Source organism: Delphinus delphis, chromosome 20 (genome assembly GCF_949987515.2).
Source record: "Delphinus delphis chromosome 20, mDelDel1.2, whole genome shotgun sequence".
Lineage (NCBI taxonomy): Eukaryota > Metazoa > Chordata > Mammalia > Artiodactyla > Delphinidae > Delphinus > Delphinus delphis.
Window position 1 is genome coordinate 17,480,584 of NC_082702.1, and position 26,962 is coordinate 17,507,545.

Here is a 26,962-nt window from a genome sequence, read left to right on the forward strand (position 1 = left end):
GTAGGGCAGGCAGGAGCACGTTTCCTGAGGTGTCCTTTGGCAAGACAGCTTGGGAGAGTTCGTGTCCCCGACGGGAGGTGAGGTGAAAGGCCAGTGTCCAGGCTAATGGCCGAGACGCCCCTCTGTAGGGACCATTGAGGCTGGTCTCGAAAGCACGTCCTTGGCTCTTCCTGAATATTTTGGGGGTTTGCCTTTGATGCCTGTCACAGCTGGAGGGGATGAAGTGACTGGGGACCAGGGGTGAATTGGGGAGCTGCCGAGAATTCGGGCATCTGTCCTGAGCGGGGACTGGAGCCGGGGCAGTCAGCGTGAATGTGGTGATGACACCGGTGGCCCTGCCTCTTGCCTTTCTGGCACGTGCTTTTGTGAATGGCTGCAGGGTCAGCTGTGCTGAGGGTGTCAGTGCTTGGTAGCAAAGGGTCAGCGAGCTCTTTGCAGTAAGCCCTGGAGCCGGGGCCTCCAGCATCCAGGCAAGGTGCTTGTCATCAGTTCCTGCCCCACGTGGCTGCTACAGGCAGTGCTAATGGAGGCACAGCCTTTGGCCCTTTAACTTTGAGTCCCATCTCAATCGCAGAAGCTAATGCAGTTGGATCGTGCAGAGTTAATTACCAGCGGGAGCTTGATACCCAGTGCCCGCTTCAGAGAAGCCAAGAGGGCAGTAAAGCAAAAAGGGTTCGGGGCACCAGGCCGCCGGTCTTAGCGGACCACTGTCTCCCCGGCCTGGCTCGCTGCCTACGGCTGTGAGCTCCCTGCTGCTGACCCCCAAGGCCACCCATCCGCCCCTGGTTTGTGCTCTGTGTTTCCGGGCCACAGTCCGGCCTGGGACGCCTGTTGGGGCAGAGAGGAAAACGGCGCAGGGCTCAGAGAGGGGAGTGGGAATCTGTTCCCTGGGTAGCGGTGCTGGTTGATCAGTGGTGTTGCAGAGGCACGTGGAGCTTGCTTTTAGAGGGGTCATTTCCGAGTCCCAAAGTGCTCTCCCTCCCTGTCCCCTACGGGCCTCCCCAGGTACACCGTCCTTGGCACCTCCACCTGCCTGTCGTCTGCTCACCCTTGAGAGCCCAGGAAGCACAATCTGAAAACCATCTGCTACTTCCTCTGAGGCTTCTTTCAGATCTGACACTTGGTGACTAGAATATCATGCAATCACAGGCAGGATGGGAGTGAATCCCCCATGCTGATGCGGTGCCCAGGCGTGGGACGGGGTGTGTGTGTGTGTGTGTGTGTGTGTGTGTCTGTGTGTGTGTCTGTGTGTGTGTGTGCATCTTGGACATCCTTCCTCCAGGCGGCTAGAGCTCCTGATGTGAGCTCTGTCACCAGCAGTGACATTGACTCATCTGCCTACCAAGAGGCTGTGGGGGTGGGGATGGTGCTTGCTGGACCCACCAGCCCTGCTCAGTGCAGCCGTGACCAGGAGCCCTTTGTGAGGCGGGCAAGGGCCACCCAGCCTCCTCCGCCCTGCGTCTTTGTCTTCTCACTGGCTGATTTTTCAGGGACGATGAGTAAGCTTGAATGTTTCTCATCACAGTGAGTAATACTGTTACTGGCTTCTTTAAAATGTTAACTTTTAAACTTTTCTTTAAAAGAGGCTCTGTGGGGGCCTGGGAGGCAGCTAATTTCATGCCCTGAAGCGTGGGTGGGCTGGCTGGCTGCCTGGAGTGGGTGGGCTTTCATTGGTAGTAGAGGGAGGTTTGTCCTCAGCTGCTGGCCCCTCAGGCGGCCGGGGTCACGAGCTCGCAGGAGGAGCAGAGGTTGGCTGGGGGAAGGTGGAGGGATGCAGGTGGGGTTCAGCAGTCACTCTGGCCCAGTGTCCTTTGCCCTCCAAGCCTGTGTTGGGCTGACCGGCTCGGTGCCAGGTGCCGGCTGGGGCAGGGGTGGGCCCGGGGCTTCTTGGCCTGAGCTCAGAAGGCAGCCTGGACCCAGCTGCGGCCAAACCCTGACGCTGGCGTTTCCTGTGCTTCTTTTTGAGGATCCACTCCAAGGAGCACTTCAAGCAGAAGTATGCCGTGGACGACGTCCAGTACACAGACGAGGTCAGTAGTGGCCGACTCCTCCCCTTGCAACAGCCTGGCTGGACATCGCGGGACAGCACGGTCCAGCCACCAGCCCCCTCAGCAGTGCCCTTGTTTGGAGAGAGCAGGCGAGAAACATGCCTTTCAGACCTCCCTGGGAGGCCCCTGCTTCGCTGGGGCAGTGCCCGACCTGGTCGCCGGTGTCTTACACCTTGGATGTGGCCGCTGAGCTGCTCGGAGTAAGGGTGTCTCTGTGAAGGTCTGATTAGGCTTGGATGGGCCTTCGCGCGTTGGGAGGCCCTTCCCACAGGCCCTCACCAGCTGTAGGTGCCGCTGTCGGAAGAGCCCCAGACAGCGAGAGGCCTGCGGGATGGGGTGGGCTTGGAGGACCCCTGGCTTTAATCTTCTTCCCAGCATGATTGCCCAGTGGCATGTGGCCTGGCTGTGTATGTGACTATCTTCCTGGGGCTATCAATCTGTCCCCCAATCCAGGCAGTCAAAAGGGGCTGCCCCTGGGCTTCCCTGGTGGCGCAGTGGTTGAGGGTCTGCCTGCCGATGCAGGGGACAGGGGTTCGTGCCCTGGTCTGGGGAGATCCCACATGCCGTGGAGCGGCTGGGCCTGTGAGCCATGGCCGCTGAGCCTGCGTGTCCGGAGCCTGTGCTCCGCAACGGGAGAGGCCACAGCAGTGAGAGGCCCACGTACCGCAAAAAAAAAAAAAAGGGGGCTGCCCCTGACTTCCACTGCTGTTAGGGCCAGGCCGTGGCAAAGGTGAGAGCACAGCCATGTGCCCCCCTCGTCTCCTTGGGGGACCGAGTCCCCCTGATACTGCACCACTGCCAGGCGCACAGGAGGCCTCTGCTTGTCCCTGGGTGCTGTCATAAGCCCCATCCTCTGTGCAGATCGGTGCTGGGTAGAACAGCAACACCCCGAAGTGAGTGCCCGCCGCCCGAGGTGCAGCCCTGGCCTGGCAGGACCGGCTGCACGGAGCCCCTCCGTGCCACATTTCCCCAGACAGAGGTCGTCATACACTAAGAGCCGGGCTGGCATTGAGTGAAGAGGCAGGAGGAGTTACTGACTGGAGGAGGGAGAGGAGGTGGGAGATGGTAGAGCTGAAAGATCAGCAATAGGAGATGCAGGGCAAGCTGCAATTTCACTCACGCCTGATGTTGATGGAATGTACTTATGCATCTTTGAAAGTTTGCAACTTGAAGGTTCATATGTAGGGGACTTACTGTACCTTGTATTTTTGAAGTGCTAGAGAGAGAGGGATGCCCATCCTTAGTTGTGATTTTGTTCTGACCCTCTCCTCTGGTGGGTGTATCCCTCCTACCTTTGTAAACTGCATCTTAACATTATTGCTCTTTGGGACCTTGACCTTCTGGGTCTCCTCGGTGTGAAACCTGGAGGGGGCAGCCTGGGATGGGCCCTGAGGCCCAGCGCCTCGAGTCAGAGCGTCTCTCTGCCGCAGCCTCCCAGCCACAGTCTGGTGTTTTTGCTTTTGACCGGGGTTTTTGACCGGGGTTTTTGTCCGGGGTGGGCGGGTAGGGGGGCGGTGGCCGTGAACTCAGCTCCATTTACGCAGTGATTTCTGGGGAGAAGGAGAGCCGGCCTCCAAATGAGGTAAAACAGAGGAGGTCTTGAGTGTCAGGCCAGGAAAGCCTGTCATGATAGTGTAGAATTAGAGCCCCGCAGACCAGCTCACCTGAGTCTGCATTTATGAAGCAGAATCTGAAGTGAAGGCTTCAGTGGCGGTGAGAGCACGGTGCTTTCTGCGGGGCCGCGCCGTCATCACCGTCATCGTTAATCGGCCCTGTTGTGATGATTACTGCTGTGCATCTTATTGGAAGCGAGGGCTCCTGTGGACCGTGGGACAGGCGCTCCACTCCAGGATGGCACCTGCAGGTTCCAGCAACCTCGGCAGCTCACACAGATCCCCTCCTCCCTCCGCCCTGTCCCATGGTGGACCACAGTCTCACCCCGTCGAGAGGAATCCAAGGCTCCGAGCAGTGAAGGGCCTCGTGCACGGCTGCGTGGCCATGGAGTACCAGGGTTGGGATTTGACCCCACCAACTTTGGACCCTGGCAGCTCGCCCTCCACCTCCGCCTTTGCCCTGTCAGAAGTGAGCGGATGCTGCAGGACACGCCTCCAGAGGGGACAAGGCTCCCAAGTGCCTTTGATTTTCTGTGGCTTGAAATGGAGCCCGACTCAAGTACAGACACCTGGGCTGGGAGGCACTCGAGGGTGCCTGGGGCTACTCCATCATGGAAAGCGACAGGAAGCCCTTTATGTTGGGGAAGGGTTCCCTGGACCAGTTCTGTGGTGCTCAGCTTGATCTAACAACCTTGGGCAGCCTTGGCCACAAATCACAGACGAGAAGCAGCTGACACTTGTCTCCTGTGAAAGAGGGCAGGAAGCCCCCACCCCAGGCCGCGGCCCGTCACTCGATACCACATGTACAGCACAGGTGTCTGATGTAGCAAACCTGGCTATCTAGTTTCCCGCCTCCTGTAGGTGATCCTGAGTTTATTGAGAAGGTAGAGTGAATGGTGGCTCCCCGAGAGGGGGGAGCTCAGGAGAACCTTGAGAGGGGCTACTAGGCATTGCCGTCAAGGTGCGGTGCGGTGGCTGGTATGCAGGGGGCGGGAGTTGGCCAGGCGGAGGGCACGTTTTGTGTTCTCCTTCATAGCACCAGGCAGATGTTGCCAGGGTCACTGGCTCGCATGTAAGAGACCTTGGTGGCAGCACAGTGATGGATGCTGCCTGCCTCTGCCTCGGTGGGTAGAGGCGTCAGGGAGTGGTGGGGTCTGCGGCGGGCCCTCTGAATGCTGTGTGGGACTGCTCGCCCCAGGTTACTAGATGCACCAGTTGTTCACGAGTAGCTGCAAATCCATGTTGTTCGTGGTCTTTCCCAATATTTAAATTTTAGAAACAAATTGAAATTTTTATTTTTAGATTTTTATTTAGCTATTTATTTTGGCTGCACCACGTGGCTTGTGGGATCCTAGTTCCCTGACTAGGGATCGAAGCCGGACCCTTGGCAGTGAGAGTGCGGAGTCCCAACCACTGGACTGCCAAGGAATTACCCCAAAATTGAACATTTTAAATGCATTGCCGGCCACCAGCGTTCAGCCCTGTTTCAGACTGCCGTGAAGAAGGTTCAGTTTTAAAAGCTTTGCTTTCTGCACAGCGAAGCCCAGCTCCCGGAGCAGTGCAGGCTCTCTTGACAGCACTGGTCAAGGATTGTCCAGCCCCTTTCTCTGGATCGTCACCCTTGAAGAGTGGCCAGCAGGCCTGGTGGGAGCTTTGGGCACGAGGGTGCGTGAGGCCTCCACGGGAAGCCTCTGACTGTCCCCAGGGGAGGATCCTGGTCCACAGGGCGCTGGAGAGTTCTGTGTGTGCCGTCCACTGCGACCTGCCGGAGAGGCCAGGCTACCTGGGAAACTGATGCTGCAGCATGAAGCAAGGCAAGGCGTTTAACAGCGCTGGTTCATGAGAGCTGGTGGGTCCCCAGTGACCACTGGTCCACGGAAACGAGGCCCCGTGTGGACAGAGCCACGTCGTCCTGTGTGCAGAGCTGTAGTTCCCACCTGTGACGCATAGCTGCCTCACGTCCGTCGCCTTAATTTCGGAGGCAGGGAATCAGGGTGTGCTGACGAGAGGGTAGCACTGATTGGTCTCCACGGGGAAGGGCAGGTGCAGCGGCCTGGCTGGGGGAAGTTTTGCAGCCGCAGAGGTAACCAGGGCCCACTCAAGTGTTCACGATCAATAAAAGATGCTGCCCTGCCAGGACCAGCAGACGCCCGGCCTGCTGCGTCAGGCCGCCTCCATCCGTGTGCACATCGGGTGGCATTGAGAGGGCTGCTTTCTCCTCCGTTATCCCCAAGCAGCACGTCCTGAGTCACAGCCGAGAGAAAAACCAGCAGCCCACACGTTTGTTATCCTGCTCCCCTCTTCCAAGGACAATAGCACATACAGTCCCCAAGTGCCTACTCGTGCTCTGGTTGTGCTGCCGCAATCGACGGACCGCTCTGTGCCGATGAATATAGACCCTTCAGTCGCTGTAACAGCATACCCAGGGCCAAGTGCGGCTCTGGTTCCTTCTAATGAGCCGCCCCCTCCTCGCAGAGGGCCTGGGGCGTGCTAGCGACTCACCACGCCCTTGTGTGTGCAGCTCAGAGGCTGGGCTTCAGTCATTCTCAGAGCAGTTACTGAGCAAACGAGGAGGGTCCAGGGAGATGGAGCATTGGGCTTGTGGGTGGGAGGGTGAGTCATGTGGCCGTGAGCATCAAAACCTTGACAAAGTATGGGGCTTGTCACCCAGCAGTTTCACTGGGTCAATTTTTTTTTTTTTTAAGGAAGTCATTTATTTTTTTAAGGAAGTAAAGACTTTATATCAGGATGCCCATCGGGGCATACTTTGTAAAGTTAATCATTAGAAATAATGTAAGTGCCCAGTAGAGGAATGAATAAATAAACCATGCCAGATCTGTTAAGAGAATATGACGCAGCCACCACTGTGCTCTCTTTTAACTATGGGCAGATTAACCCATAAGCCTTTTCACTGGTGAAATCTGGACATTTGCAGTACCAGCTTCCTGGGTGGTTCCATGAGATGAGCCTGCAGTGAGTGGCACAGGCTGTGTAATCAGGCGTTCCCTGGACGTTTACCATCCCCCGCAGTAGTGACTGGTAAAAATGGCGTGTTTGAAGCATATTTAATGACAGGAAATAAGCGAAACATGTAACTTCATATGATCCAAATGTCATTACAGATCTCTGTTTTTATGTGCAGAGATAAAAAGTCTCAGGGGATGGTTTTGTAGGTGTATTTTATCTTTTTATAGTTTTCGGTATCTTCCAGGTTTTCTCTGGGAGCCTCTCAGTATTAAAAAGCATGTATACATATATGTCAGAACTTATCAAAACGTGCACTTCAAATAAGGTGCGGTGTAGAGTATGTCGGTGATGACTCAGTAAAGCTGTTGAAACAACAAACAACAAATCCTCACTCCCGCCCTGTGTCAGGTGGGAGCGTGAGGAGGGGGCTCAGTGCAGTAGGAGCTGCAGTGGCCAAGATGCAGAGCAGGGGTAGGGCCAGGAGAGGAAGAAGGTGGTCCCACCGGGGTGGCCCGCCCCCTTGGGGTGAGGATGTCATGGCCGAGGCAGTGTGACCGGCCGGGGGGCAGTAGAGGAGGGAGTGGACCAACCCGCCGGGGGACCAGAGACCTCAGTCCTGAGCTCAAATTGAGGAAGCGGCTACGATGGGGAGAAGGCGTCCCAGGCAGAGGTGAGCCCAGGCAGAGGCATGGGGAGGTGAGCCTGCGTGGCAAGCTCGTTCAGGGGGTCGGGTGGGAAGCAGCCAGCGTGCAGGGCCCTGAGTGGGCCGTGGAGGGATGGAAAGCGAGGATGTGGGGTTGGGGGTGGCAAGTCCATGTGGTCAGGGGGATGAAGGGGGCAGGGAGGAGGGTGTCTACCCTGGGCACCAGTGCCGAAGAGATTGCCTCAGTGGGTCTTTCATGAGGGACCAGGCAGATGAACAGAGGTGCTAGCCTTGGAGGGTGAGTGGGTCTGGCTCTTAGGAGCTGGGATCTGTGTGGGGCTCGGAGCCAGGGCAGCACGTGGGGAAGCCGGGTTTAGGTTTGAGTCCCTCTCTGTTACCTGATAGCTGTGTGGCTTTCAGAAATCCCTTATTCTCTGTAAACTTCTGCTTTAAGGATGAGCTGTCAGTATTTAATAACGCTGGTACGTCCTCGCCATCAGGCTTCACGTGGTGGCACTAAAGTGGATTTTTCTTTCTGACCTTTCAGATCGCCAGCGTCCTGACATCACGGAGCCCCTCCGTCCTCCTCACTTTGGTAAGTGGCTGGTGTTCAGGGACCAGGCAGCGTTTGAGTACGGGGAGGGGCTTTAGGGAGCCGCTTGCCCCTGCAGAGGTCAGGGCCGTGGGGAGGATTGAAAACAAGGGTCATTGCTGATAAATAGTGACAGCTCAGTCTGAATTGCTGAACGTGTCCAGGACCACGTCCTCCATTCTCCAGTCGACCTGGGCTGTGTCCTGTCCCGAGGCCACTGTGGACGAGACGCCACGCATACTCCGAGGGTTAAAACCTGACTGGAGGATGTATTTGTGTCAGGTTGAGCTCTTGGGGTTTGTGGACGTAGAATATCAATTTGCTTCCACACTGTCTCTCCTCCGTTGTTGATAGAGGACGTATCAAAACGTGCACTTCAAATAATGTGCAGCGTAGAGTGTGTCGGTGAACACACCCTTTGCGTCTGCCCATGAGGGTGCTGGGCTGTGTGGCATCGGGGCACTAAATGACGGAGGGCCTGCTGCAGCCTGGGGCAGGCAGGGGTGCACGGTGCACCCTCGCAGGGTGGGGCGGGGGTGCTGAGGCTGTGAAATGGCTCCGAGGAGAAGTCTGCTTTCTTATACTTCAATCTTGGGGAGCTTCAAATATGAAGAGTATGCAGCCCTTCTACCCTCCCAAAGTGACCCTTCTCTCCTTTGTTAATTGATTTTTACCGAAATAGTTTTTCTCAGTTATTTTTGTTAGCGCTACACGTGATCTCTTTTTTCCACCCTGCAGTTTTGATGGCTGAGAAGCAACGTTATGATTGTGGTCACGGAGGGTTCAGTGTGTTTTTTTGGGGGGGATACAGTTAGACATCGACCTGTAGGTCTTGAGGAAGAATTAAAAGGCGATTTAAAAGGCCTGGCCTCTCTGGGCATGGCACGTTTTCCTCTGAATCTTTTGTTTTGTCTCCGCTCCTGTCTAAGTTCCAGTTGGAGTCTCCTTACAATTAGGGAAAGGAGAGGAATGTAACACAGTCTCGGTGTCACGGAGAAAGGCCCCTCCTGCCTGAGTCGGGTCACACCCGCGTCTCTGGAAGGGCCGGATTTGACAGTGCTTTTCAGGACACTGTCTGTGGGGAGCGTGTGTGCACACATGTGCACAGGGAGACCAGCCAGCCTTGGGGCAGCGGGGGGATTTGTGGTTGGAGGTGGTCCCGGTCCGAGGTCTTCTCGCCCAGCCTCCACCTGTGCCCAGGCAGCCCGAGCTGGGGTCAGCAAGGTGCTTGGATGGAGGAGGCCTTGCTTTCTCTCCTTTTCAAGCTGCAGCAGAGAAAGGAGGGCTGCCCTTGTGCTGGGGCCCGGCCTGGAGTTACCTGAAAGGCGGGAAGGGATGGGTTGGCTGGGCTGAGGCGGGGGCTCCCCGTCGTCGCCCCGTGTGGCGGGTCTGCGCCCTCACGTTCCCTCTCTCTCTCCAGCGCGGCGTCAACACTGACAGCGGCAGCATCTGCAGGGAGGCCTCCTTCGAGGGCATCAGCAAGTGAGTCCCGGGGCCCCGGGAACCGTCTCCTTTCATCCTCCATCAGCTCACGTCTTCACCAGCAGGCTGGCCCAGTCTACAGACTAGACACACAAACAGGAGGATGCTAAAAAGGGGTTAGATTGGGTGATTCGAGGACATGCTTAGAAAAGCAATTTGCCTAAATTCACTCCAACCTTGACTTTAAGGATCGATGCCACTTCCCTGTCAAGCTCTACTGTGAAAGCACAGGCCCGCCACGTGCTTAGGGAAGCCTGGGCAACCGTGCACACACGTGGGGCGGCTGTTTTCCTTCCAGGGACCTGCTCTGAGCTCCGTGGTCTTCGTTTTTATCATCCCCCTCCCCTCACTCCTAGCCCCTGGCCTCCCCCAGCCTGGCTCATAGCTTCCCCTTGTCCCCTGCTGCCCCAGTCCCAGGTGGCTGCCCCCTTACCTGCCCTCGCTCCCCAGCGTAGCCCCAGGCCGAGCCCCCCAGCTCTGTTCCCCCTTCTAGGCCTCCCCAGGCAGGAGGGCAGGTGTTGGGCACAGGGAGCCAGCACCTCTCCCACCTTGCCACCCTCCTGCCCTGGCCCCTGGAGAGTGCCGCCTGCCAGCCATGCCTGTGTCCCCGGGCTGGCTGCTGCCTGGCCCTGCGGGGAGCGGTCTGTAGGACCCGAGGCTGCAGCAGATGAGCCCTTGAGGGGAGGCACCTGCTCCTTGGGGCTGCTGAGTGTGGACAGCTCGCCTGGTCTCCTGTTTCTCCGGCCCCGGCCCCTCCCCCACCCCAGCCTGTACTCTGCGCCCCGGCATCCTCTGTCCTTGGTGGACCGAGGAAGTGCCTTGTAATCATGTATGAGCCTGAGCCGCGGGAATCTGTATGTGTGATGTGATGAGGAGGGATTATGAGCTCATAAATACGTGTCACTTCCCCCAGTGATAAGAGCAGTGGGGCATCAGGTGTGCTTCTTCTCGTCGCACGCATCTCTGCATCCTCTTGGGAGCTCCCCAGAGCGGCCTCGCCTCCCACCCCAGCAGCGATTAGCCCAGCTTGTTGAGATGCTGGCCGTGGAGCCGCTGTCTTCCTCCAGGCCCTTGAGGGGAGTGGTATGGGGCACAGCTTCCTGCTGCCTGTCCTGATCCGAGCCTCCCCTCGTCCCCCAGCACTGCCCGGTGCGGGGCGGCTCCTGTGCCCTGCTCACCTGCCTACACTCTGGTCCCGTGGGCTGGCCTGTGCAGTCTCGACTTGGGTCTCACTGCCTTGTGGGGAAGCCCTGAGCTAGAAGGAGGGAGCCCTGGTGGCTGCCACGCCGACCGGTTCTGTGACCTTAGCAGAACTTGCCTCTGAGCCTCAGCTCTCCCGCGGGAAGCATGGTGCTGCTCGGGCTTGCCGTGGGATGAAATGAGATCCCGCTTGTCCGCAGCCTGGCGTGGAGCCGGTGCTTAATAAACAGTTGCCCCCGAACAAGCCCCCATCACGCCCCAGTGCCCCTCTGAGCGTCAGTTTCCCCAGCTGTGTAGTGGGCCAGCAGACTTCAGGATGTCCGATGACAAGATTCCTGGATGTCAGTGAGCTGTGGGGTCTTTCTCGCCCCACCTCCCAGCCGAGGTCTCTGCTGCAGAGAACGCCTTCTCAAGCACCCGGGGCCCAGGTTTTCTGGGGGAGCGGTGTGGGACTCCAGGGGCATCATCACTCTCTGTGAGCAGTGGAAGTTGAGGCCTTGTCCCCACTCCCCCGGGAGGAGTGCCACTGTGAACTGACCTCTCCCTCCACTGAGCAGACCCCAGCCTCTGTGCCCTGCTGCTCCCTGAGTCCCCGTGGCCCCTGCCAAGAGCCCAGAGGAGCCTGTGCTTGGCCAACACCCCACCCCACATTGGGAGTGTTTTTGGAGAGCCTTAACTTTGCACACTCTCCCAGGCTGGCCCTCTCCAACCCGTGGTCCAGTCCAGACGGGGGCTGGCTGTGAGCTGCTCCCCAGGCCCCTCACTGTGGGCTGAGCGCCTGCCCCCATGCTGGGGGGATTCGTTTCCACACCCATGTGGCAGGCTGAGTTTTCTGACTTGGCTGAAGTATCGCAGGTGAGAGCCCTCCCTGCCTTGGGATCCCCCGGCCCCCCTGTGGTACTGCCTCCCCTCCTGTCCCCTCACACCTGCTCTGGGCCTTACATCCCGCTGTGGCACCCTTTGTGTAGCTCTGCCCTTAGGGGTTGCTCCATTTGGGTACCGCCCCCCCATCAGCACCCTGCGGCGCACTGTGGCCACTGACCCCTCGGGCCCCCTGCCAGCGCCTTCCCTGCAGAAAGTCGTGTCTGTATTCCTGGGGTCTGGGTGCAGCTCAGCCCCCTGTCGCCCAGCCACCCCAGCTCTGCCACCTTTCGGACCCTGCGCCAGGCTGGAGAGGCCCTTGTCCTCCAGGGCCGCTGCGGCTCAGTGACCGCATTCACCTGCCAGCTGTGAGCACCTCCCGCTGTTTGCAGGGATAATAATAGCCTGTTTCCTATGCAAGATGAATCTTGCTGTCGTCCTACTTTCTAATACTCACTCAGCTGCTTCTATCCTCGGCCGCTTCTCACTGCCCTAAGGAAGCGCCTTATTCCTGGAATTTTTGCTTTTGACCCTTTTGAACTTCTCTGCAACACCTCCCATCTTGGATCCTTCACTGACCTGGTCTGGCAGAAGTTCAGGTTTTGGCCTCTCGGTTTGTCCTGATGGGCCGCCCCAGGCCACCTTTATCCCTTGGCCTGGGGGCAGGAGGGAGCTTGTGATGGAACAGTGGCCTCACCTGTCCACCCAGCTGTGACCTCTCCAGACGTGGCTCCTCAGGGTCGGCTGCTTTGGGCCTGTCACCTCGGTGGGACTGTGGCTTTGGTCCTGGGAGCCCTCAGACCTCCCTTGGCCTTCCCAGATCAGGGCCAGGCCGCCTGCTGCCCACGGCAGGGGGTGTGCCAGGTGTCACAGTGGTGGGGTCGCAGGGGACTGGGAGCAGGGAGGCAGAGGCGGGGTGGGGCGGTAGACAGGCACTGGGATCTCCCCATGGCCAGGGGCCCCTGGGCTCACCAAGGGGTGTGGCCTCGTCCTCCCTGGGGAGCCAGGGTGTGATTATGCTGGGGTGAAGGGAGCAGGTGGGGACAGTCTGTAGGCCTCGTGCTGAGTTTGACTCCAGCCCCGGCCACAGCTCCCTGTACGGCAGGATTGGCGCCCGGACAGCTCCCAGGGAAGGGGTGGAAGGAGCAGGCCCTGTGGTGGGCTCTGGCCAGAGGACAGGGTCAGGTGCTCGTCGCCAGGTGCTGGTGAGGGCGGGGCCGGGGCTGGTCTGTGGAGAGGGTAGCTGCACAGGAAAGACGCCTTCTTCCTGGGGGCGGCACATACCACAGCTGCCTGGAGCAGCTGGGTCCTGCAGCCTGGGCACAGAGGCAGACATGATTCGTCTTCGTTAGCATCAGAGGAGAGGTAGACTTGAGAGCAGGTTTTCCTCAGACAGACAGACGGACAGACCCTGGCTATGAAGAGAAAGAGATTATCTGTGGGGGGCCAGGTGGCCTATGGGCCGCCTTCTTGGCCTGAGGCAGTTCCGTCCAAGGCAGGCAGACTGCCCAGGAGCCCTGGGTGGGGGCAGCGAGTAGAGAGCGCTCTGTTTCACGCCGTTGTCTGACGGAGAAATATGGTCGCTGTTTTACATTAGCTGGTTTTTCAGGATAAGCACATTTCTTATCTTGTGGCATTTACTTAAATTGCCTTGCATATTTGACGATGATTGGTTACAAATTAATTCCATTTAAATAAGCAGTTAAGTATGAAATTGCTGAATTTGGGGGTTATTAATGCAGGAATATTAATGTTCAGGGATGTGAATTTTCAAACCCAAGAAGTAGAGGGACATTATTAAAACTCGACAGTTACAATAAAATGCCAGTCTGTGGTATGGGGACCAGTGGCTTTCCGGTTACTGTTAACTTATGTATCAAGTTAACCGTTTGGATTGAGGTTCTGATTATGGCTCATGGAATCTCCGAGTCTCCTGAGGAGACGAGAACCCGCCCCAGCCCCCAGTGTGGGTGGAGTGGGGGCCTTCTGGGACCTGTTCTCCATCTTCCAGTTAGAAACTGCAGGGAGGAGCCCGGGGGCTGGAGCAGGGCTGGCTGGGCTCTCACTACTCACTGTCTATCACCCAGCCCACAGCTAGAGCCCACCAGGGAGGTACCCTCAGCTCCCAGGACATTGCCCACCTTCATGGGCTCTGGTGGGCTTTGTTGTTGTTTTTACACAATTATTACATGCTCGGTATAGAAAGCTCTAACTAGCACAGAGGCGAAAGCAAGGAATGTTCAAATTTCGTTACCTGAGTTAAACCACTGACATGGCCGTGAATGTCTTTTGGACTCTTATGTGTGTGTCTGAGGGTGTTTCTCTGTCTGAATGTGCATTTGTGTGAGTCTGTGTGTTTCTGTTTGTGTGTATATTTGGGTGTTAGTCCATGTTTATGCCTTTGTGTGTGTGTGTGCATGTATTTGCCTGTGTCCATGAATATACATCTGTGTGTGTCTGCCTGCGCCTCTTTTCTAAGCGTATGCCTGTCTCTGTGTGTGTCTGTGTGTTTGCATCTTTGTCTTTGTGCCTGGTCACCTTGCTGTTTGTGTGTGTGTGTGTGCATGTGTGTGTATGTACGTATGTTTTGTAACGTGAGATTTTACTTGCGTGTTTGGCTTTTGAGGAGATAGGCCATTGCTTTTCCTAGCGTCAAAGTGATATTTGGCAGAATGGGAGACGGTCTATATTGCCGTCTTTATTTATGTCATCTCCTGCTCTGTTCTTCACTCTGAGCCAGGTTGGCTCTCTGTGATCTCTTTGATATTTCACAAGTAGGGCTTGATTCTACAACACTTTGGTAGACTTTGAATTTAGTAGTCTTATTTTTATAGTTAGGGATCCCGAAAGCTTTGAAGATCTGGAATCCTTTCAGCCTGCTAATACCTCCTTCCCTCTCCTCGTCCTTGTCCCTCCTTCAGCCAGAAGTGGGGGTACCAGCTGCACAACGACAGCATTAGATAGGTGTTTTCAAACACCCATCAGTGAGGCCATGGAGGATTCCTGGTGGGTCACAATCCTGTATGCCCTGTGTGATATCCTGGCTTGAGATAGAGCAGGGCTCAGAATCCTGAGGATTGAAGGCTTCCCAAGGCTTCTCTGCTGAGGCCCATACATTGTGCTGGGCCACATGGCGCTTACCTAGCTGTCTCACTGATAGCTTGAGCTCTGAGTCACGCATGACAGAAGTGTCAGGGATGTGCCCCAACCTGATCCTTTTGTCTCCTGGGTTCCCTTTTCAGTTATGTTCATCTTATCAAAGAACTTTTGGCTTTGTAGATTTGTCTCTGTTGTATGTTTGCTTTTTATTTCATTGATCTTTTGCTTTAAAAATGTTCTAATCTCTTTAGGTTTTATTTGTTCTTTCTCTAGTTCATTGAGAAAGAAGAAAGATATTTCTGGGATGGAAGTTTATTTTTATTTATTTATTTATTTGGCTGCGTTGGGTCTTCGTTGCTGCACATGGGCTTTCTCTACTTGCGCCAAGCGGGGGCCCGCTCTTCCTTGTGGTGCATGGGCTTCTCATTGCAGTGACTTCTCTTGTTGCGGAGCACGGGCTCTAGGTGCGTGGGCTTCAGTAGTTGCAGCATGCAGGCTCAGTAGTTGCGTCATGCAGGCTTCGGTAGTTGCGGCACGTGGGCCCAGTAGCTCTGTGGCATGTGGGCTCTTCCTGGACCAGGGGTCGAACCTGTGTTCCCTGCATTGGCAGGTGGATTCTTAACCACTGCGCCACCAGGGATGTCCCGGGATGGAAGTTTAGATCATTGATTTTCAATGTTCTTTTCTACTGCCTACCTTTAGAGCTATAAATTTTCCTCTAAGCACTGTTTTAGCGGCATTTCACCAGTTACGATATTTCATGGTTTTATTTTCTGATTTTATTATTTTCTCTTCTTTGAACTGTAGGTATTTAGAAGTTTATTGCTTAATTCCCAAACAATTTTGGATTTTATATTTTTCTGTTACTGATTTCTAGTTTAATTCTACGGTAATCAATGAATATTCTCTGTATTTCAACCCTTTGAAATTTGTTGAAACTTCCAACATATGATATTGTTTCATGATAAGTGTTTCATGTATACTTAGAGAGCACGTAGTCTGCAGTTGTTGGCTGTAGTGTTCTGTATATGTCAATAAAATTAAGTCGGTTAATTGTATTGTTTGTATCTTCTGCAACTTTACTGATTTCTCTGTTTGCTTGTTCTGTCATCAGAAGAGGTATGTGAAAATCTGAAACTATGCTTGTCGATTTATCTGTTTCTCGTTTCTGTCAATTTTTATAAATCAATTTTATTAGAATAAAATTTATATACAATAAAATTCATTATGTGTATAATTCAGTAAGTTTTTAAAAACAGCTTTGTCAGAATATAATTCACATACCTTATACAACTGACCCACTTAAACTGTACAACTAAAATGCCTTTTTGTATGTCTATAGGTTTGTGCAGTCATCATCACAATCAATTTTAGAATATTTTCATCACCCAAGAAGAAACCCTGTACCCATTAGCAGTCATTCCCTTGGCCACCACTAATCTATTTTCTGTCTATGGATTTGCCTACTTTAGCATTTGATGTAAATGGAGTCATGCAGTATGTGGCCTTTTATATGTGGCTTCATTCACTAACTGTGTTTTCAAAATTCATCCATGTTGTAGCATGAATCAGTACTTTGGTCATTTTTATGGCTGAGAAATATTCCAGTCTATGGATATATTGGTTTCTGTTTGCATAATATATCTTTTCCCATCCTTTCACTTTCATCTTGTGTCTTTGAGTCTAAAGTGTCTCTCTTTTTTTTTTTTGTGGTACGCAGGCCTCTCACTGCTGTGGCCTCTCCCGTTGCGGAGCACAGGCTCCGGATGCGCAGGCCCAGCGGCCACGGCTCACAGGCCCAGCCACTCCGCGGCACGTGGGATCTTCCCAGACCGGGGCACGAACCCGTGTCCCCTGCATCGGCAGGTGGACGCTCAACCACTGCGCCACCAGGGAAGCCCTAAAGTGTCTCTTTAGAGCATATGGTTGAATCTTTTTTTATCCATCTATTCTGCCAATCCTTGCCTTTTTTTTTTTTTTTGCGGTACGCGGGCCTTTCACTGTTGTGGTCTCTCCCGTTGTGGAGCACAGTCTCTGGACGCGAAGGCTCAGTGGCCATGGCTCATGGGCCCAGCCACTCTGTGGCACGTGGGATCTTCCTGGACCGGGGCATGAACCCATGTCCCCTGCATAGGCAGGCGGACTCTCAACCACTGCGCCACCAGGGAAGCCCAATCCTTGTCTTTTAATTGGAAAATTTAATCCATTTACATCTAACGTAATTACTGATAAGGAAGACCTTTTTTCTGCCATTTTGTTATTAGTTTTCTGTGTCATGTATTGTTTTTGTTCCTCAGTTTCTCCATTACTCCCTTCTTTTGTGTTTAATTGACTTTTTTGCAGTATACAGTTTTGATTCCTTTTTTATTTCATTTTCTGTATATTTTAGTTTTCTTAGTGGTTACCCAGAGAATTACAAATGACTTCTTAAACTTGTAATAATCTAGTTCGCATTAATATCAGTTGATTTCAATGGTACACAGAAATTATGCTCCCTTCCTTTGTGCTGTTATTGCATACAGATTGCATCTTTATACATTTTGCAGTGACCTACACAGGTTTATCATTATAATTATTGCTTTATGCAGTTATCTTTTAAATCAGATAGGACTTACAAACAGAATACATTTACACTGTTTCCGTACTTGCCTATGTAATTACCTTTACCAGTGCCCCTTTTCTCCTTATATGGATCCTAGTTACTCTCTAGAAACTCCTTTCACTATAGTCTGAAAGATTCCTTTTAGTATTTCTTATAAGCTAGGTCTTCTAGTGATGAATTCTCTCAGTTTTTGTTTATCTGGTACTGTTTTAATTTCTCTTTCATTTATGAAGCATAGCTTTGCTGCATATGGAATCTTCGTTGACAGATGGTTTTCTTTTAGCAATTGGAATATGTCATCCCGTATTCTGCCTTCTGGCCTCTGTAGTTTCTGATGAGAAATCAGCCATTAATCTTACTGAAGATCCTTTGCATGTGATGAATTGATTTTCTCTTACTGCTTTTAAGGTTTTCTTTTGACAGTTTGATTATGTGTCTGGGTGTGGATCTCTTTTGAGTTTATCCCACTTGGAGTTCATTGAGCTTTATGGATGTTTACGTTGATGTTTTTCATTAAATTGGCAAAGTTTCTGGCCATTATATTTTCAAATATTCTTCTGCTCCATTAGCTCTCTCCTTTTCTTCTGGGACTCCTATTATGTATATGTTGGTACACTTGATGGAAGAGGCTATGCTGTCTGCCTAGCGAGGGTGGAGGATGACGTTTTGCAGCCAAGCAGCTTGTTCTCCAGCTGACTACACCTGGAGGACATGGCCTGGACTGCCAAGTCTGCTGCAGGACGTGAGCAGCAGCAGGCCTTCTGTTGTCCAGGGAGTCATGAAGTTAAAGTTCTCTTGGTCAGGCTTTCTCTTGGTATGTCTCGAATGAAGTATTTCTTGCTGGGAGATGATAGACCATTGAACTAATGGACTTGACTTGTTTTCTTTCTGTAGGTTCAATGTCAACAACACCATCCTTCATCCGGAGATTGTGGAATGGTGAGTATGGCTTGTGGCTGTTTGTTGAGCTCAGCCCAGGAAGGTGAGAGACCCTGCTGTTCCCGCCCACTCCCTCTCCGAGAGCCCCTCAGACAAGCTGGTCCCTAGAACTCTTCTCTCAGCCTCTTCTGTTTTGTATTTTTTGTTTGTCAGTTGGTCTGTTTTTCCAAAAGGGCACACGTCACTCGAATGTCAGTTAAATTTCTCTTTTTCTTTAGGAGTTTTTAAAAGAAATCTTAACCATAAATGAGCCAAACGTATATAGCTCAGTTAAAGTAGATAGTGAAAAAGAATAAAAATAAACATCATACATGATCCTATTACCAGAAAGGTAAACATGTTTTCCTCATGTCACGCATATGTCATGACTAGTTGGCATCCCTTTTACGTGTCTTATGTTGCCTGCTCTCTTTTTCTGCTGGTACTGATAGCCCTACCTGCAGTGTGTTTTCTGCTGGTTCACAGCAGGGTGAGGTGCCTCTGTGGGCCCTTGAAGAGACCCTCCACCGATGTGCTGCCAGTTTTCTTCCTAAGCCATCGAGTTGTTTGGGTTTTTTTAACTTATTTATTTATAAAATTTATTTATTTTATTGATTTATTTTTGTCTGCGTTGGGTCTTCGTTGCTGCACACGGGCTTGTCAAGTTGTGGCGAGCGGGGGCTACTCTTCGTTGAGGTGTGTGGGCTCCTCATTGTGGTGGCTTCTCTTATTGCAGAGCACAGGCTCTAGGTGCGCGGGCTTCAGTAGTTGTGGCACACGGGCTCAGTAGTTGTGGCTCGCGGGCTCTAGAGCGCGGGCTCAGTAGTTGTGGCGCACGGGCTTAGTTGCTCTGCAGCATGTGGGATCTTCCCGGACCAGGGCTCGAACCCGTGTTCCCTGCGTTGGCAGGCGGATTCTTAACCACTGCACCACCAGGGAAGTCCTCGAGTTGCTCTTTTATAGCACTAAAACGTGTTTTATTTGTTGTATGGCTGCACTTATTCTGAATGTAGGAGAGCGGAGAGGCAGGGCTTTGGTTGTGTCATCCCCTGACTGGGAGGCGTGTGGACTCCTCACATCTGATCCTAAGGCCATGCGTCAGGTTCCCTGTCTAGTTGGGAGACCTTGCTCACCTGTCTTGAAGCACTTGGGAACACTGTGGCCTGAGGACGAGGATGAGTCAGCCGTTGAGTTTGGGGGAAGCGCAGAGTGGGGAGAAGGAGAGTGTGATCCAGGCCAAGGGGCCACTTGTTCAAAGGCTGGAGACAAGAAAGGTTGGTGGCTTTGTGTGGCCAGACTAGAGCCACACACTGCGGAAGTGGCCCCTGAGGTTGGTTAGAGAGACGGGCAGGGGCCGGGTGGGCCGTGGTGTCTGCCTGGACTTTGTCTTGAGAGAAATGGGAACCAGGGGAAACCTTCAAGGATTTAGGCAGGAGAATGGTAGGATCAGGCTTGCTTTTTTGTTGTTGTTTTTTGTTTTTTAAAAATGTTTGGCTTTGTTGGGTCTTCGTTGCTGCGCGCGGGCTTTCTCTAGTTGCGGAAAGCGGGGGCTACTCTTCGTTGTGGTGCGCGGGCTTCTCATTGTTGTGGCTTCTCTTGTGGAGCATGGGCTCTAGGCGCATGGGCTTCACTAGTTGTGGCATGTGGGTTCGGTAGTTGTGGCGCGTGGGCTTAGTTGCTCCGCGGCATGTGGGATCTTCCAGGGCCAGGGCTTGAACCCATGTCGCCTGCATTGGCAGGCAGATTCTTAACCACTGAGCCACCAGGGAAGCCCAGGTTAGCGTTTTTTAAAGCTGTGGGGCAGGAGTGGGAGCAGGCTGCCAGTTAGGAGGCTGCTGCAGGGTCCAGGTGGCTGTGGAGGGGTAGGTGACGGAGTTGAGAGTAAGGGGCAGTCAAGGGGAACGCTCCTGGGAGGAACCGGCCTTGACGCCTGAGTGAAGGGTGGAGTTGAATGTGACTCTGTTCTTGTCCTGAACAGCTGGGTGGTATGTCACCAAGATGGGGCAGGTGCTCTGGCAGGTGAGGGACTGCTGTGGTGTGTTGAGTTTGAGGCAGGTGCCGGCGGGAGAGAGGCTGGGCCAGAGGCGAAGATCTGAGGGCTGTCGACAGGCATCGATACTGACCCTTGCGAGAGCTGGAGGGTGGGCGGGCCAGCAGCTCTGTCGGCAGCCCTGACCCGGTGCCCATCCTGGCCGCACACTGTGAGCGTGGGGGCTTGTGTCCTTCCATTTCACAGCCACCTCTTCTTGTTTTGATGAAGTAACAAATGCCTGGCCCTTCCATAGCCCCCAGCTGGCAGAAGAATAAACCCTGGATACTCAGGGACCGCGTCCACCTGTGTCCCAGATGTGGCATCCCTTGTGGCCGCTTACATTCTGAGTGCTTTGGAGACCAGGGCTGGGTTGTGCACCCCAGCATCTCCTGAGGGACAAGCCATTAGTTCGTCACTTTGGGACGAGCATGCTTTAATTCTGGTGACATTTCCAAGGCGCTGAGGTAGATTCTGCGTTAATAAGGTACTTCCCAGTTTTATTAAAGCCGGCAGCAGAAAGGACTTATTTGGCATTTGATGGCAGTAGAACTATTTTAGAAATGTCACGTTGTCCTTACTGCCTCAGGGGTGTGTTTTAGCAGCGTGTGTTCTGGCCTCTGTAGTGACTGCCGTCATTCTCGGTGGGAGCCACGTGAGTCACCGTCATCGCCCTCCTCTGGGAACTGAAGGAAGGATTCTGGGTGGAATGGCGGGCAGGCCCCTCATTTACAAGAGAGACTGGGTTTCCATGATATTAAATTATGGCTCATCGATGTATCTTTGGGCCCCTGTCCTGGATGCTTTTTCCAACGCCCCCCTCTCGGCCCGTGGAGAGAAGTTACCTGGGGTAATGGAAAAACTATCCAGTTGGGCATATCCGAATTCTCACCCCAGCCCACCCACCTCAGGAAGTCACTTAACTTCTCTGAGCCTCAGCTTCTTCATCTATAAAATGGGGACGTAGTAATGCCTAACTCACAGCATGGACGTGAAGATTCATGCTGCCCAACAATTACCATAGAGCGGGTGGCTTGTGAGCGGCAGAAATTCATTTCTCACAGTTCTGGAGGCTGGGAGGTCCAAGGCCAAGGTGAGGACCCACCTTCTGGTTCATAGACGGCCGTCTTCTTTCTGTGTCCTCAGATGGCAGAAGGGGTGAGGGAATTCTCTAGGGTCTCTTTTATAAGGGTACCAATCCCATTCATGAGGGTTCCACCCTCATGACCTAAGCAGCCCCCAAAGATCCTGCCTCCAGATACTATCACACTGGGGATGGGTATCAGCCTGTGAATTGGGGGGCAACAGTGTTCAGTGTATAACACCAAGCCTCAGTTTCCACACCTGCAGAGTGGACGTGGTCTCCCTTGGTGGATGGCTCAAGGATTGAGTGAGTGAGAGCAAAAGTCAAGTGACAGCACATCCTAGTAATCATGCTGTCACCTTTTGAGACTTCCTTTATGCAAGGTGCTATGCTAAGCACTTGACACACGTCGCCTTATTTAAAGAGGTATTTTATTTATGTTATGAGGTAGGACTCTGACTATCCCCACGCTACAGGTGAGCAAACTGAGGCACAGGAAAGTGATTTGACCAAGAAAAAGCCAGGAGCTGAGCCCAGGCCAATGGTTCCAGGCTCTGATGCTGCCCCATGTGGCTCTGAGGAGTACCCTGAGGAGTGGGGGGTGCTGCCTGCGTGTCAGCCTCTCTCTCGGTTCATTCTTGGCCATCCAACCTGCTCAGAACCCACAGAAGAGATCTCGTGGAGGCCAGGGTGTGGTGGGGTGGAGGGCCTGGGGACGTGCAGCTAAGCCTCCCCCGGCACGGCGCCCTGCCACGCACACGTACCCCAGCTCCCAGGTAGCGGCTGAGCTGGGGGTTTGGGATCCTTCCCAGAGCCTGTCTGATTAGGAGGCCACAGGCAGCCTCTCCCAGCACAGGGGAGGCTTCACTTCTCATTTGTGTTTGGGTGTCATTCATTTCCTTTCGGTGACGGCTTTATTGTTTTCCATTCTCTCAAGCAGTACCTTTCTGATTTTCTGTAAATTCCTCTCTAATCCTACTCTTCTTCCCCACAAACATGAGATCATAGCTGATCATTTCTTTCCTTGTGCTAGGTCTTGCAGTTTGAACGTGGAGGTCAAAAGTTGAAACTTAATAAGAGCAGGCGTATCTCACTTCCATAATTTAGTCTGTGGTTCTGCATTCCTGTTCAGCAGATGATTAAATTGATCTGAAGATGGGGTAGGAAATAAAAGGAGATACCTCTGTGCTGTCTAATAGCTTGGCACTGTGGATTTCAGTTAAGCACCTCTGGAAGCCTCACAGGAAAGCAAGCACGTCAGCCGTTGCCACGCGCCTTCTCGGGTTTTCAGTGAGGCCGTGTTAACTTGAGTCGGTGTCATGCCAGGGTTAGAGCTGTTCGGTACACGGGGCGGAGGTGGCCTGCGTGTATTCATCAGGCAGCGAGGTAAGCTGTCTATTTCCGTTCCCCTGCCTTTCTGTGCATGGGAGACGGTGAGGGGTAGATGATTTGGGGCAGACACGCACCAGGATCCTGCATCCGGGGTAATGTGTCCCAAATTAGAAAAGGTACCTAGATGATGACTAAGATTCTTGGTGTGTATATGAAAAGTGTTCCAGTAGGCTTGCTGTCTTTGTCTCCCGGTGAACAGGCATTTAACCCTAAGTCAACGAGAAAGCCAAGTGGAAAGTGGGGACCTGAGAGTAGTGGGGAGAACCTGGCTTACTGTGCACCGGGAGGCTGGACCCAGGATGTGGGAACAGTCAGGCCCTGGTCCCAGCTCTCCCTGCATGTGGCTCACGACTGCCTGGCCCCGGTCAGGTCTCAGGCACACTCAGCTTACCACGGGCTGAACCACTGTTTTCTTCCTGGCCCTGGTTTCTCTGAGAGGACTTATGGATTGAGCTTCCCGAGGATATGTAATCCCAACCAGCTCTTTCCTTTCTGTCCCTTCTGTTGTGCTAGGATTTTACCCTTTGAATCCCTGGCTCACAGGGTAGGGAAGGAACGGCCATGGGGGTCATGCGGTATGGAATTCCCGCACTCCTCTCCCGCAGAAGCCCCTGCACGTTCATCTCCGGGAGAGATGGAATTCCTGTCCCTTCAAATGGGTTTTGTGCAACACTGTGGCACTTTGATGCCTAGAGACTGATTCTGGAAATACTTCATCCTGTCTTGCTACTACTTTAATCAGTGGAGCATTCAGACCTCACTTAATTGATGCCTTAATCCTTCATTTAGTGCCCAGAGGCAGTTTTGTGACCTGTGAATATTTCAGGAAGAAAAAGATTGCACACATGAATCTCAGCTTGGTCCAGTCTTTGTCATTTCAGGCCAGTAGCAGGGGACTCTGTGCCTTCACCCCCGCCCCCCTGCCCGTGGTGCTGCCTTTCTCCCTGAGCAGCCCCCTTGATGTGGTGATGCTCACAGGCCTGGCCATGAGCTGGGGACTCTGCCTCAGGTCCTGCACACGTCGGGCACCTCCTCTTGCTGCCGGAAGAGCCTGAGTTGCCTTCTGCCCAGATGTCTTTTTTTTTTTAATTAATTAATTACCTTTTATTTTTGGCTGTTTTGGGTCTTTGTTGCTGCGCACGGGCTTTGTCTAGTTGTGGCGAGCAGAGGCTACCCTTCATTGCAGTGCAGGGGCTTCTCATTGTGGTTGCTTCTCTTGTTGCGGAGCACGGGCTCTAGGCGGGCAGGCTTCAGTAATTGTGGCACGTGGGCCCAGTAGTTGTGGCTCGTGGGCTTAGCTGCTTCCCAGACGAGGGCTCAAACCCGTGTCCCCTGCATTGGCAGGTGGATTCTTAACCACTGCACCACCAGGGGAATCCTGTGCAGACGTCTTAAGTGGCATCAGTGCTGTCCTGTCCTGAGCCTTGGTCCTCTGATGCTTCCTGGAGGAGGTGACCTTCGTCCTCCCCTGGGGATAGAAGCCTTGCAGATGATATTTCTAACCACCACCCCACATGTCCTTGGGCTGGACAAAGCGGGGGCTGAGTGTGACACCCAGAATCCCTCACTCCAAGGCGACTGGGCCTACAGAGGCTGCACCGCAGCAGAATCCCCCTACCGTGCCTTTTTGTGCTTGGGAGTAAAGGAAATAGCCTCCTCAGATTCAGGGCGGTGAATTCTTCCTGCAGATGAGGAGAAACTGTGCAGAATGCCGGAAAGTCTTACTGTTTTCTGCTGTGATCTTAAAAACGGTTTCTGGTGCTTGTGTTGTGGAGATAACGGGGCCAGGCAGGGACGCCTGGCACTGGGGCGAGACTTCAGCCCCAGAGTGCCCTGTGGACGGTTGGGTGAGCCGGCACACAGCAGCCTTTACTTTCAGGGCCTTTAAGGCTTGGGTTCAACTGGGCCACGCCAGTGCTCAGCCAGGCCGGCTTCACTGGAGAACTGCCTTTGCCCTGGTTCAGTTAGATTTTTTCTTCTTTTTTTTTTAACATGACTAAAAAAAGTAAGTCCTGAGGCAACCAGCTAGAGGTCTAGTTTGTCATCTTCCCCAAAGTGAAATTAGGAAAGAAAGCAGGACTCTGGGCCTTGGTGGCCCAACATGCTGATCATCTCTGATAGGCAGGGAGCATGGTCCGGCCACGGCGCACGGGCCCAGCCGCTCCGCGGCATGTGGGATCTTCCCGGACCGGGGCATGAACCCGTGTCCCCTGCATCGGCAGGCGGACTCTCAACCACTGTGCCACCAGGGAAGCCCTGATGGAGTCTTTCTCCCGGCTCTTTTCAAGACTGAGGGTGCCTATGGGGCAGGGAGGAGGCGAGTGGAGAGCCTGTGGAGTGGGCTTCTGCGGCTGGGGCTGCCTCTTCCTGCCTTTGTGGCTGGGGGTGAGGCAGTGGTGGTGGGAGTTTGGACTGCTGAGGCCTGGGGAGGCTGTTCCCCACGCCCTGTCCTGACCGGGGCCTGCCAGGCTGTGCGACATCCCACGATGACCTGGTGAACAGCCCAGGGAGGGCGGGGTGGAGGAGGCCTCCTTTTCTTTTTGAGATGAACCATTCTGTCTCCTGGTTGGAAGGAAGATGTTTCCCAGCTTTGCTGCCATGCCCAGGTACTGTTCCTAACCCGTAGTTACGGTGTGTCTGCTCTGGGCCAGGCAGTGTTCTAGCCCTGGGACGCTGCCCCCCAGGGCTGTGGGCTTTTAGGGGGAGACTTAAATGAAAAGGAAATTACAAGCGTGATAGCTTACTGAGGATTCACATAGACTGCCCAGGGAATAGAGGGAGGGATTTAGCCTGGTAGGGGGCTGGAGGGATCCCTTCCCTGCTTTCTGAGAAAGGGGCTAGAGGATGAATGTGCAGGAGCCGGTTCCAGGCAGAGGAGTCTCTGTCGGGGGTGAGGGGGTACGTGGTGGAGACAGGCAGGGTGTGGCCTAGAGAGCCTCCTGGCCGCTGGATAGAGTTTTAACTTCATCTGGACGACATCTAGAGGCTACTAAAGGTTTGAAGCCAGGGAAGCCTGGTCTCGTTTGCATTGCCCGAAGAGCCACAGCTGTGGTTGGGGAGCAGACAGGGCTGGAGGCCAGAAGAGCCAGGAGAGGATGTCCAGGCTGGAGAGAGTGGGGTCTGGACGGAGGGAGAGAAAGGGGAGGCGTGAGAGGTTGCGGAGGTGGAATTGCCGCCCTTGGTCGTCGGTTGGATGTGGGAGTGACGGACGGACGAGAGGGAGGTGCCCAGGTGTCTGCATTAAGCAGTGGGAGGTGGGGAGGTGTGGCTGGAGATGGGAGCCTGCGGAAGGGTGGGAGTCTCTGTCCTGCTGAGCTGGAGGTGCCTGGGGGGGTCCTGCAGATGCGACGCAGCTGAGAGGCCTGTGCCGGAGCTGGGCCTTTGGGGGCAGGTGCAGCGGCAAGGCTGGGGGGCAGGGAGGGGAGGGCCTGTCAGAGCTGGAGGAGGGGAAGCAGCCAAGCACGTGCCAGCAGAGGCAGGCGTCGCGGGAGGCCACGGAATGCCTCTGGGTTTGGCACCCTGGGGGTTGTTGGTGAGGCAGTGCTGGCGGAGTGGCAGGGGCTGAAGGGAGAAGAGGGGAGGGGAGAGGGTTAGTGAGAAGATGGGGAGGAGGTTCGTAAAAGCTGCTGTCCCTCCTCTCCGGAGGCAAGGACTGTCAGGGTGTCCTTTCTGGAGACGTGGCTGGGTGGTGGGGGGAAGGCTTGGCTGCACGGGGAGGTGAGTGGTCATGGAGCTTCCAGTAAGAGTGGCAGGTGCACAGAGGCGCTTGGGGGCTGGGATCTGAGCCCATGTGTGTGTGTTGGGGGGCTGAGCCTCACTGACAAGAGGGCACCCCTTCCCTCGTAGGCGGGGAGAGAGGGGAGGATGGGGGTGGGGGAGGCTTGGGAGTTTGGAGAAGAGGTGAGAGTACACCCACCTGCTGGCTTCTGTGTTCTCCAGGAAGTAGGGGATGAGTTCGTTCATGTGACAGGGAGCCCTGGGAGGGCCCCGGGGTGGAGGAAGTTGAGAGGAGCCTGCACGCTCCCCCTGTGACTCCCGGCAGAGCTGGGGTGTGTGGAGGCAGGTGGCAGCTTGCTGTGCCGTCCGCCCAGCTGAGTGCTTTCCCCCTCAGCCCCCGTGTCCTGCACACACAGGCCTGGGCTTTGGTTCATCCCTTGCGGGCGTTCGGCCGAGCCTGTGTGGATCGAAGGGCACAAGTCCTAGGGGGTCTAAAGTGTTGTCTGGAGTGGTGGCTAGAGGGCTGGAGCAGGGCTCTAGGCTGAAGAGAGAGGCAGGGGGTCAGAGGCGGTTGTAGCCTGGGCCTGGTTCCCACCTGTGTTGTCACTCTGGTCGTCACCGTCACCACGTCGGAGAATAGAGACCCGCTCCCAGCTCACAGATCCTTGGGCTGGTGCGGAGCAGGGCAGGAAGGAAGCGTCAGGGGCCGCTAGGT

General features: G+C 54.2%; 1 protein-coding gene across 2 annotated transcripts in view; it reads left to right on the forward strand.

The window, feature by feature from the left end:
* PEPD (peptidase D) overlaps nt 1-26,962 on the forward strand; it is a 114,011-nt gene that overhangs the window by 16,244 nt on the left and 70,805 nt on the right. Inside the window, exons 4-7 of one of the 2 annotated variants that reach the window (XM_059998811.1) lie at nt 1,967-2,030; nt 7,819-7,866; nt 9,284-9,345; nt 18,002-18,046. In XM_059998811.1, coding sequence (XP_059854794.1) covers nt 1,967-2,030; nt 7,819-7,866; nt 9,284-9,345; nt 18,002-18,046 — 219 coding nt within the window. The remainder of the gene's footprint in view (nt 1-1,966; nt 2,031-7,818; nt 7,867-9,283; nt 9,346-18,001; nt 18,047-26,962) is intronic. The other variant, XM_059998812.1, reaches the window with a different exon arrangement.